This window comes from Typopeltis vanoorti, chromosome 14 (genome assembly GCF_054136105.1).
Source record: "Typopeltis vanoorti isolate ZY-2024b chromosome 14, IOZ_Tvanoo_1.0, whole genome shotgun sequence".
In the NCBI taxonomy this organism is placed as follows: Eukaryota; Metazoa; Arthropoda; class Arachnida; order Uropygi; family Thelyphonidae; genus Typopeltis; species Typopeltis vanoorti.
In genome coordinates, this window is record NC_143562.1 from 86,425,730 (window position 1) to 86,438,643 (window position 12,914).

Consider the following 12,914-nt stretch of genomic DNA (forward strand, 5'->3'; position numbering starts at 1 on the left):
TCTGACTTCAACAGGATTGCAGGAATGGAGCATCATTGTTAGTCAATAACTGACTGACTGTGTGTCTGTGTGTGTGTAGTAAAAGCAAATGAAAAAATTTTTTTCTATGAACATAACGTGAAAAAGAACAGTGAAAAAAAAAATTTCTATACTTAACAACGAAGCCTACAGTATGTAACAGATATGGTGTAGAGCTGTAAATGATCAATTAGCTGCTTGCTACAGTAGTAACAGCTGCAATAGAAACTTACTAGAACTGAAGTACTGTCAAGAAATTTTAACTACTTAATAAAGAGCTGAAAATACTCGCCTTTTAAGATCTTTGAACTATACTTCAGTTAAAATAATTTTAAGTGATAACTTTCTAGCAGTCAGGCATAAAACATTTCAAAATAACTCAAATTCACATTCTGGGAATATAAAATGAACCAAATATTAAACTGGTAAAAATAACAAAAAAAAACTATAACTTATATTTTATAAATATAAAACTATATTTTATATTTAAAAAAAACTTTTTTAAATATAAAACATATTTAAAAAAACTATCAGTATAAAATTTAACATATGGGGGAAGATGGAAAATTCTGTTAAACACCTAGAACAAAATTAATTAATTTTATGTCTTCTTATATATATCCTAAAACACAAATTATGACAATTTGATGAAACATGGGGGTTAAAGGATTTTAGTAGTGCTTGAAAAGCTCACATTCATTAGTAACTTCCTATTGGCAATTTTTCTCTACATTATTCTGTCATCTGTCAATACTTTGCCTTCTCTGCACCAAATCCATCCAAACACTGATTTTCCTCTGAACTTTTTCCTGGCATCAAACACCTGTTCTCACTGTCTGGACTTCTGTGGATAAAGGACATCTTAGAATCACTATTTTCCATAATGGAAAAATAGTAATTCTAAGATTCTTGTATGGAGCAGAGAAATGGGCAACAAAGAGAACTCAGGAGGAACAATTGGAAAGAATGGAGATGAGGATGCTAAGATGGATAAATGGAACATCAAGGAAAGAGCATAGGAGGAAAAAGATATAAGGAAGGAGATAGGAGTTAGAAAAATTAGCGACAAAGTAAGAGAAAGTAGATTGATGTGGACTTGGAATGTATGGAGAAGACCAGTAGACCATCCAATTCAAAGTTACAACAATGGAAGTGAAGGGTAAGAGAAAAAAACGGAATACCAAGGAAAAGATGGTGAGAAAATATCAAAAGGGATATGGAATAAGTAGGAATGGAAAGGAGAGATGCCCAAGATAGAAAGAAGTGGAAGAAAACTGTCCAAGCAGCAGATCCCAAGACTGTTTGGAACTAAAATGCCGAAAAGAAGAAGAAGAAGAACAAGAAAAAGAATGACTGTGAATGAGTTCAAAGCAAAGTATGATAGATATTGCACAAATGTTGGATAGTGCTTGGAATAACATTTAAGGCCTCCCTTGATGAGTTTAAGGACTCTATGGAGTTACCCATTTAATAATTAGGAAAATAAAATTATTTACTTCAGCTACCTTTCCACATTTCAAGTTTTTGATGGCTTTTTCCATTCACTACTGATATGTACTGCTGTCTGCATGCTTCATGAAAACTTTCTACTACTGTTCTATCACTGCTTGTTTTGTTTAACAATCTATCAAAGTAATTATTTCAGGCATCTAGGATATCCTTATCTTCAGTTTTCATGTCATCTTTATCACATATTATTCCTTTAACAGCACCCCCCCCCCATTTCTATGCATTTTCAATAGTATCCAGAATATTTTGCCAGAAATTCCAGTATAAAGTACTGTGGATGCATTTCAAGTTAGATTCAAAATTATATAAAATGAAGCATTATGCAGACAATGGAACTGTTTCTTTTATGGTTAGCGATGCTAGACAATAAATCAGGTTAAACAGCATGCATGTCTGGATAGGTTTTAGAATTGGTGAAATCTCTTGAACTTGAAAGAAAATTAGAAGCATTTAAATAATTAAAACAGATTCATGAAAATCACTTTATCAGTTACTCAGCAATTATACCAACAGTCAGTTGTTTAGAGCACAACATGGGAGTCCAGTGTACAGAATAGTAAAATGTTCATTTGTTAACCATCTAAAGGGAAGATGACCTCAATAACAATACTGTACCCTTGCAGAAGTTTTGTATTCCAAGTTTTCAAGCACTAATAACTAAGAAAACAGAATGACAGTGATGTGATTGTATGACATATAAATGCACTGGCCTGCGTAACTTTAAACAACAACATCATAAGGAGAAGTCTAGAAAGGATGTTAGAAAAAATAATAATAATCACAATAACAACAGCATAATGGGTAAAAGAAGACAAAAAAAAAAAAAATGGAAAAATGTAGAATAAAATCAAAATTTTAGTAAAAAATAAGTAAACGATAGCAAACAACTTGATAAACAAAGTAAATTATACTAGATAAGAAACTATATTTGTAATCCTTTATCGAAAGGTGTGCAAATAAAGTTTACAAATGATAATTCTTCACAGATAAGTTAACTGAATATAGGGACACATGTTATCACATCAAATTGCTCTGGTATCCCATAATGCAAAGCACAGTACATTATTAGCCAGTCCAGTTGTGACCTTTACTGAGATCTCATCAATGAGAGCTAAACCTGTGAGGATACACTAAGCAAAATCAATGCAGAAGTCACAGTTTTGATATGCATATCAAAACTGTGACTTCTGCATTAATTCCCATTTCAAATCCTGCAAAGGATTTGAAATGGGAATTAATCACTATATAGTCTTGAGAAAGATAAAATTGAATTTCATTTTGAAAAGAAGAACGTGTAAGAAAGTTTTAAAGCATATAAAAATTGAGCAGCTCTCAGATGAGAACTGCAGACTAAAATACACAAACAATATTCAAGAAAAAAATGAAAGAGTTTGAGAACAGGAACTAAACCTTAGAGTTTAAGTGCCAAGTTCTGAAAAACACATTGAGTGATTCAGCCAGAAGCCACAGAGGAATGTGACGAGGTTGACTGCAAGGATAGAAAACAGAACACCATGATGGACAATGGAAGTTAAAGAGACAGTTGAAGGAAAATAAGAAAGCATATTGAAAGTTCCTGAGAAATAAGTCAGCTTGTGCTCTTAGAGAATACAGAGACAAATGCAAGAATGCTAAACACTGTGTAAAAATAGTTAAACAAAAGTCATGGGAAGACTTTGGCAAGAACATGGAAAATAAATATCAAGAAGGTGGCAAGATATTCTGGAGGTTGTTGAAGAAGCTTAGGAATGGAGAAAAGAGTGCTGTTAAAGGAATTAGAAATAATAAAGATGACATGAAAACTGGAGAAAAAGATATCCTTGATGTATGGAGCAATTACTTCAAAAAATTGTTAAATGAAACAAGCAGTGACAGCACAGTGGTAAAAAACACTCAACAGACATGCAATCAAGAATACATATCCATACTTGAAGTAGAAAAAGCAATCAAAAGCCTGAAATGTGGAAAAGCAGCATCGATCAGAAATACTCCAGTATGGAGGTATAAAAGTCATGCAGTGGCTGCACTGCATGGTTCAGAAAGCCTTGACAGAGGGATGAATTCCAGATGATTGGAGTAGAATTCTCATAGTACTCATACACAAAAAAAGGGAAATAAAACTGAATGTAAGAATTACAGAGGTATTTCCCTACTGAGTGCTCCTGGTAAGATTCATGCAAGTATACTTGAGAAACAGTTGAGAAGGATTGTGGAAGGGAAGCTTGGTGAAGAACAAGCTGGATTCAGGCCAAATAGAGGCTGTCAGGATCAGATTTTCATTTTTACGACAAATAGTTGAGAAATCGTGGGAATATAACAAAGATCTCTATTTAACTTTTGTAGACCTTCAAAAGGCATATGACAAGGTGCCAAGAGAAAAGTTATTCAAAACGCTACAGTTATATGGTGTCAATGGAACATTATATCAATACTTTGTCTTTATTTGAGTTGTAAGTCAGCAGTTAGAAGTGAAGGAAGTACAGATGGTGTGATGTTAAATCTGGTGTCAGACAAGGATATACATTATCCCTTCTGTTATTCATTATCTATATGGATCACAGCACGAAATAAAGTGGTATTAATTGGAGATGTTAATCTCAGCTCTTTAGTTTATGCAGATAATGTTATACTTTTAAATAAATCCAGTAAAAGTCTGCAAGATTCCCTGACTAAATTGAAACTGACAATGAAAACAGGGAGAAACTTTGAAAAAATCAACTGCTTAGTGAATGGAGAGCCTATAGTTAAATATATTAACATCATCATCAAATTCCTGCCATGTACCCTCAAGGGGTGTACAGGATATGATAGTACCACATGAAAAAAATTACATCATTACTAACGTCCTATCTACAATTTTCCTCCAAATCAGTCTGTTACCTGTCAAGACTCCAACATTATCAGATCTTATATTTCTATCGTCTAAGGCACTTTGTACCATATCAATCCACCTATATCTTGGTCTTCCTCTGGGTCGTTTTCCTGCCAACCTGGCAGAGAACACTTGTTTTGCTAATCTTTCCTCTCCCATTCTATTTAAGTGACCATACCACCTGAGATCAGCTCTGCTAACGTATTCCTGGATGCTGACAATGTCAAGTTCTTTCCTAATATCCTCATTTTTAATATGATATTGCCATTGATGCCATCTGTTCACACCTCTAATCTTTCTCAGGACTCTCATATCTGCGGTCTCTAGTCTTTGGTCAAGTTTTTTCTTCTGATCCAGCTCTCAGATCCATAAGTTAAAACTAGTTTGAACACTGTCTTGTATACAGCTAATTTAGTGTTCTGACTAATTCTCTCTTATTCCATTTCAATTTATTCAATTGACTTCCAACCATACCAGCTTTGTTGATTCTGTTGTCTATTTCTATATTTAATTTAACATCTTCACTAAAAATCGTGCCTAAGTAGCTGAAATGTTTTACTTGTTCCACAGGTTCTCCATTCACAACACAGCTGACATTTTCAATGATTCTGCCTATTTTCATTGTCTTCGTCTTTTTATTGCTGACCTTCACACCATATCTATTACGACAGTTATTCAATTTAGTCAGAGAAACTTGCAGACTTGTAGCGGATTTATTTAGAAGTATAACATCATCCACATAAAGCAAAGAGCTGACATTAATATCTCCAAGTTTGATATCATGTTTAATACCACTTTCCTTCATAATGTGATCCATATAGATAATGAATAACAGAGGGGATAATGTAAATCCTTGTCTCACCCCAGATTTAACATTAAATCATCTTCCTGTACTTCCTTCAATTCTAACTGCTGACTTACAACTCAAATAAAGACTACGTACTGCTTTATATAATGCCCCATTGACACCATATAACTGTAGTGTATTGAATAGCTTCTCTCTTGAGAAGCTATTCAATCGACAAAACTCAAATAGAGATCTTTGTTATATTACCATGATTTCTCCACTATTTGTCGTAAAGTGAAGATCTGATCCCGACAGCCTCTATTTGACCTGAATCCAGCTTGTTCTTCACCCAGCTTTTCTTCCACAATTCTTCTCAATCGTTTCTCAAGTATACTTGCATAGATCTTACCAGGAACACTTAGTAGGGAAATACCTCTGTAATTCTCACATTCAGTTTTAATTCCCGTTTTATATATGGGTGCTATGAGAGCTCTACTCCAATCATCGGGAATTTGTCCCTCTGTTCAGGCTTTCTGAACAATGCAGTGCAGCCACTGTAAGACTTTTATACCACCATACTTCAGCATTTCTGGTCGAATATCATCTACTCCTGCTGCCTTTCCACATTTTAAGCCTTTGATGGCTTTTTCTACTTCAAGTATGGATATGTATTCCTGACTGCATGATTGGTTAGTGTTTTTTACCACTGTGCTGTCATCACTGCTTGTTTCATTTAGCAGTTTATCAAAGTAATTACTCCATACTTCAAGGGTATCTTTTTCTTCCGTTTTCATGTCCCTTTTATCATCTCTAACTCCTTTTACAGCACTCTTTCCTTCATTCCTAAGCTTCTTCAACAACCTCCAGAATATTTTGCCACCTTCTTGATATTTATTTTCTATATTCTTGCCAAAGTCCTCCCATGACTTTTGTTTAGCTAGTTTTACACAGTGTTTAGCATTCTTGCATTTATCTCTGTATTCTCTAAGAGCACAAGCTGACTTATTTGTCAGGAACTTTTGATATGCTTTCTTCTTTTCCTTCACTGCCTGTTTAACTTCCTGTGTCCACCATGTAGTTCTGAATTTTCTATCCTTGCAGACAACTTCACCACATGCCTCTCTAGCTGAATCAATCAGGGCTTTCTTCAAGGCTTGCCACTGAATCTCCAAGGTTTGATTCCTATTCTCAAACTCTTTCATTTTTTCTTCAATAATCTTTGTGTATTTTAGTCTACAGTTCACATTTGAGAGCTGCTCAACTTTTATTCGCTTTAAAACTTTCTTACATGTTATTCTTTTCAATATGAAATTCAATTTTATCCTGCTCAAGACTAAATAGTGATCACTTCCAATTTCAAATCCTCTGTACACTCTGGTGTCCTGCACCAGGGAGAAAACATCACTATCAACAATAACATAGTCAATGAGACTTTTCTTATTCCTTGCCTCTTCTCTCCATGTGGATTTGTGCACATTTTTATGTTGGAACATGGTGTTAGTAATAACCCGTCCATGTCCTGAGCAGAAATCCAACAAATATTTGCCATTATTATTAGCTTTGCTCTTTTCTCCAAATTTTCCCAAAATATTTTTGTATGTCTCAAAATCATTTCCTAATCTGATATTTAGATCCTCAACAAGGACCAACTTTTCCTTTTTCATTGTGTCAGTTGCTTTTTCTAAAGCATCAAAAAATTCCTCCACTTCTACCTTAGTAGAACCTTCTGTGGGACCATAGGCACAAATAAGTCTGATTGTCCAGTTCCCCATTCTCATATTCGCCCACATTACTCTACTTGAGACTGCCTGCCATTCAAGAAGATTATCCTCGTATTTTGTGTTGAATACTATGGCTACTCCTTCTTTTCCTTGATTGTCATTTCCTGAATATAACATTTTGTATTTATTGCTCAGAAAGATCTCACCAGTTTTGGTCTTTTTTGTTTCAGCCACACCTATTATGTTGATCTGGTACTTATCTAATTCCTCAGCTAGTTCCATTTCTTTACCATTCAGGATTCTTATGTTGATAGTACCGATCTTTAACTCTGGTGATGTTGAGTTGGGGTGTGTGTTTCAGATTTGTTAAATATATGTTATATTAAATATGGAAATAGACAACAGAATCAACAAAGCCAGTATGATAAGCCAGAAGTCAACTGAATAAATTTATATAGAATAAGAGAGAAATTAGTCAAAACACTAAATTATATGTATACAAGACAGTGTTCAAACCAATTTTAATTCATGGATATGAGAGCTGGGTTAGAAATAAAACACTTGACCAAAGACTAGAGACCACAGATATGAGAGTCCTGAAAACGTTTAGGAGCGTCAATGGCAATATCATATTAAAAATGAGGATATTAAGAAAGAATTTGACACTGTTAGCATTCAAAAAAGTGTTAGCAGAGCTAATCTCAGGTGGTATGGTCACTTAAACAGAATGGGAGAGAAAAGATTAGCAAAACGTGTTCTCTACCATGTTGGTAGGAAAACGATCCAGAGGAAGACCAAGATATAGGTGGACTGAAGTGCCTTAGAAGACAGAAATATAAGATCTGATAATGTTGGAGTCTTGACAAATAACAAATTGATTTGGAGGAAAATTGTAGACAGGAACTAGCAATAGTAATAATGTAAGTTTTTCATGTAGTACTATCATATCCTGTACACCCTTTGAGGGTACATGTCAGGAATTTGATGTTGATGATGAATGGTGTTGATCCAGCTATTCTATTATTGGCTAAGCGTGGTGGCCTAGGTGCCCACTAATCTTCATAAAAAAGTTAGTTTGGGATTTATTTCCCAAAGGCCTGCTCCATTTGGAGAATAAAATGCATCAGCAAATTTATTTCATTTTTTTTTTCATAACTGCCAACTACAAATACTTGAAACTCTTCAATTTACATGATAACACAAGGGAAGGAGTGAATAATATTTATTCAAAGGTGATATATTTTAACTTGAAATATATGGCTTTTGAATCAATATTATTCACTCCTTTCCTTGTATTAATGTGTGAACTAAAGAAACCATATAGCACAGGTATCTCTAACAGAACATTTGAAACTTTGCAATGGAGGAAGTAAATCAAAGATGACCAATTAATGTGCTCATGGGAGGGAGTGGTGAAGCAATTATCTCTGTAGAGATGCTGAGAAAAATTCAAGAAGTCACCATTATCCAACTGAATGCAAATATCTTTTTGGGAATTGGTGTCCTCGGAAAGGAAGAGAGAGCAATATTTTTACTTAAATCCACTACAGTGAACCTTACACTATAGTAAACTATAGCATAATGTTTGCTGGTTTCTATGAGTTCACTGTCATGAGCATCGACTATAAACACAAAATAACTCTATTTTCCATATTAGAAATAAGAATCTTATTAATTCTTCACACCTTTCCTTACATTGTCTTTATATAAAGAACCCACTCTTGTGTAGGACCTCATTCACATGCTGCAAGTCAATTGTTCTAGTTCATAGTATTTATTATGGGTCTCATGAAAAACAACAGTAAATGTAAATCTCTAGTACTTACCAATGTTATATACCAATGGCACAAGGTATCTGATAAATGCAAACAAAAGAAACTTTTCCTTTAGAGACAAAAGAAAGCTTTTGGATGGAATGGAATGCAACTTGTATGTCCAGAATTCAAGTATATTGGTGATGTTCTCAGAAATTGGGCAAATACAAGGGATGGCCACATAGTCTATTAATTTAGATTTATTAATCTTCTGATTTCCGCTTGCATTTAGCATGTTAGACACAACTGCCTATTATGGACAAGTGAGACTTCATAGAAACCTAACTAATGCCATGATATGGTAGTTACTTGTATCTGCATATCTGTTATGTCTGTCAGTTGTATGAGTTCTTTGGCTGGCTTGTCAGATTTATAGGAGGGAAAAATCTTTCCACCTCAATATCAGATTGGTCAATTCACAGTGTAATGAAAAACCCTTATAATGATTAATTGCACTCTACAAGGAATTCAAATTAAGGTCTTTCCAACCCAAAAGCACTGTACTTACAGTTACCAACTGAGCCGTGGTGACTCTCTTCAGATATTTCAGATCAGCTTTGCTTACACCTTCTTGAATGTTAATAGTAAGGTGTTTTTTTTTTTTCCTCCTAACATCTTCATTCTGAGTATGGTTCTGCCACTAATGCCAAACTAACATTTTACAAGACAGTTTGGTCTTTTGAATTTCTCTCTCTCTCTCTCTTTCACATGTTCCACATTTAGTGTATTTGCCTAGCTTTTCACCATACTCTTACATATCTTATTATTTTATTTCCATATTTCACTGACCATCTTTGCAAAAATTGTGCCTAAATAACAAAAATGTGTAATCATAGGCCCCAATAAATCTAGTTCTTGATGTCTAATTTATCATTTTGAAACTAGCCTGCATCACTTTACTTGAAACTGGATTGTACACAAGGATTTATCTTTGCTGAAGATTTTGTCTACTTCCTCATTTTCCAAGATCCCTTACATCTGAATAAATCATCTTATTATTTAAATGATATCACCTGTTCTGATCATTTGCATTTCAACATAACACCAATTATGTTGACATAGTATTTTTCTATTTCGTCTATTAGCTACATTTCTCTTTAACTAATTCACATTTTTCATTAAGCTGATGATGCAGATCTTCACTGGTGAGGTTGTTCCAGTAGCTGACTTTTCAAGGCAAAATCCAATACAACCCAAATGTTTGCAAACATAGCTGCAGGGAAATACTGTAACAATAAAGATAATAAAGGAGAAGAAACTCCATGTCAGCAAGTGACATTTTGTGTTATAAGTATTTTATATGGGTATATATTTTTGAAAAAAAAAAGTTCATATTAACTAATGTTTTTTTAGTTATCAATTTTGTATAAATAATTGTATAATAAAATGTACTTTAGAGAATACACTGAATATAAATATTAAATGTATACAGATTCAGAGATAAAAAAAGTAAATAAAATATTTTATTAATTACAAAAAATTTCAGCTAGTGTAGAACACTTATAATAACTTGACCAAGTATAATTTATTAAGCAGCAACAAAACTACTTACTTTAGGAATTTCCATTGCAACATCAATGGTTATAATTTCTCCACATGCCAGACCAAGAGGATAACTTCCAACAACTTTAATGACTGAAGGAGCAAGAAATTTAAACATTCCTTTTGTTTCATAAGGTTCCTGGATGATTGGAATATTTACACCTTTGTCCTTAATCCATGACTGATCTACCAACTACAAAAAATATATATACTTTAGAGAAAGTTTTCCAGAAAATTAAAACTGAATCATAATTTTAAATTCAGTTCTCTAGAGTTACAGAATAATAATTCATAGTACCAATAATCATTGCTTTTCTACCAATCACACAACATATACTATGCTGATGTTTCATGGAACAAAACAGACATCTTACACTCAGCCAATATTTTGCTTTCATGACCAAGGCAAAATATTGGCTGAGTAATTTAATCAACTAAATAAATTTAATTATTAGTTTATGATGTCTGTTTTATGCCGTTAAACATCAACATGAATAACCAAAATCAGCATCTGTACCAGAACATATACCACATTTTGCTCGAGTTGAATAGACTTGGTTGAAATTTGACAAATTCTTTTTATAATACAGACTGACTGATTTCAGGCATGACTGAAATCAGTCAGTCAGGATCACCTCTGTGTGTGTGTCCAGCAAAATGAAAATTATAGTAAACTATGCATAAAGTCACAGTGATTGGGCTAAAACAATGCAAAAGACTGCTGGACAAAGTATACTAACAAATGTAACAGGTTAAGCAAAACAAACTTAAAGAGCATGCTTGATGGTTATTTACATATACAATCCGGTCAAAATATTCAAATACCTGCTCATCCCAAATCTCATTCTAATATGAAAGGTATTAATATGGAGTTGGTCCACCTTCTGCTGCTGCTATAACAGCCTTCAATCTTCTGGGAAGGCTGTCCATTAGACTTTGGTATGTTGCTATGGTAATTCTCTTCCAGAAGAGCATTAGTAAGGCCAGTCACCAATGTCAGACAATTCAGCCTAGCTCACAACTGATATTTCAATTCATCCCACATCAGGACTCCATGCAGGCAAGTCAAGTTCTTCAATACTTATCCGATCCAACCATTTCTGCATAGACCTCACTTTGTAGATGGAGATACTGCTGCGTCGATACAGGAAAGGGCCTTCACCGAACAGTTGTCATTAAGTTGGAAGCACAGAGATGTGTAGAATGTAATGTGAATGTGTTGCTGGTATTTTCACCACATGGCACAACTGGTACTAAAGTTATTTATTAAGACACAACACTGAACTACTATAGAAATAATAAAATTCCTGTTTCACATCATCAGGAGATAAAAAGTGAATAAAATAAAAAATTAGGTTACAAACATGTATCAATTACAGTAAACTATTTGAAAACAAAAATAACAAAAGAATGATTGCATGTACTATGTGAACATTTGATGGTTACTGGCATTGAGTGCACTAATGATATCTGCAATCACTGATTATTTAAGAGATTGATTGGTTGGTTGGTTTATAGTTTATTTGGCACAAAAACTAAAAAGGTCATGTGCCATACTAAATGTTACAACATTAGCATTTACAGAAAATTGTAAACAATATGTCTGTACGAGAATCTAGTTTCACAAAGCAGCATCTCTAGGTAAACAGAACTGTTACAAAGGGCACAGCAACACGCAAGGTCAGAGGTTATTACAGTAGTGCAAAAATAGTTAACAATATAAGTTAATACATAATATATGAAACACTAAGCCAAGGAATGCAGTATCTACATATATGTAAAATTATAATTGATGCCTTTATAGCAGTACAAAAATAGGCAAAAAGGGATTATTATACAATATGCATGGATGAAAATTAAATTTAGCAATGCAGTATAAACAGAATTTAGCAATACATATAAACAGAATTACTAGAAAGTACACAAATAGGTAAGATGTCCTACAGCACTACATGATTATTCAAAAAATAAAGTAGTAAATAAGATGCATACACAAAATGTATGTTAAGTGATGCAGTATCTACATATAAATACATGCAGAGTATTTATATGCTCTGCATGTATTTGTATGCAGAGCATAATGTATATACAAAACAAGTCAAGGAAAGCAGTGTCTACATCTAGTAAGATTACAACAAACATTATTATACTAATACTTAAAAGAGTCAGAAAGGAATTATTATACAGCATTGATGTATAAAATTTAAGTTTAGCATTATGGTATTTACATATTAACAAAATTACAGCAGGGTGATACAAATATACAAGATCAAGGCCTATGGTAATACATAATTGGTCAGATTTAACCTAATGAATGTATGTATAAAAGTTAAGTTAAGCAAAAAAGTATTTTTAAATATAAACAAATTTCTGGTGAAATGTGTTTATACAAATTAATTCTTTCTAAAAAATTAAAAACATCATGCAATTTGCCTGAGTCTGCTAGCATTTCCCTGAGTGTATATGGCTTGGTTAGATAGGTGAAAATTTCATTCCTCTCTAGTGTAAATTTTTGACAATCTGCCAGAATATGATGAATAGTGAGATGTGTGTTGCATTTTTCACATATGGGAGGGTCATCAGCTCTCAGTAAAAAAGAATGCGTAAGGTGACTGTGACCTATGCAGAGTCTAGCAAGGACAACCTCTTCC

At 33.5% G+C, this 12,914-nt stretch overlaps 1 protein-coding gene across 1 annotated transcript in view; it reads right to left on the bottom strand.

The window, feature by feature from the left end:
• Nucleotides 1-12,914, bottom strand: part of Mat89Ba (nucleolar protein 6 Mat89Ba) — a 329,267-nt gene that overhangs the window by 273,939 nt on the left and 42,414 nt on the right. The window contains exon 4 of the mRNA XM_090403430.1: nucleotides 10,274-10,456. Coding sequence (XP_090259556.1) covers nucleotides 10,274-10,456 — 183 coding nt within the window. The remainder of the gene's footprint in view (nucleotides 1-10,273; nucleotides 10,457-12,914) is intronic.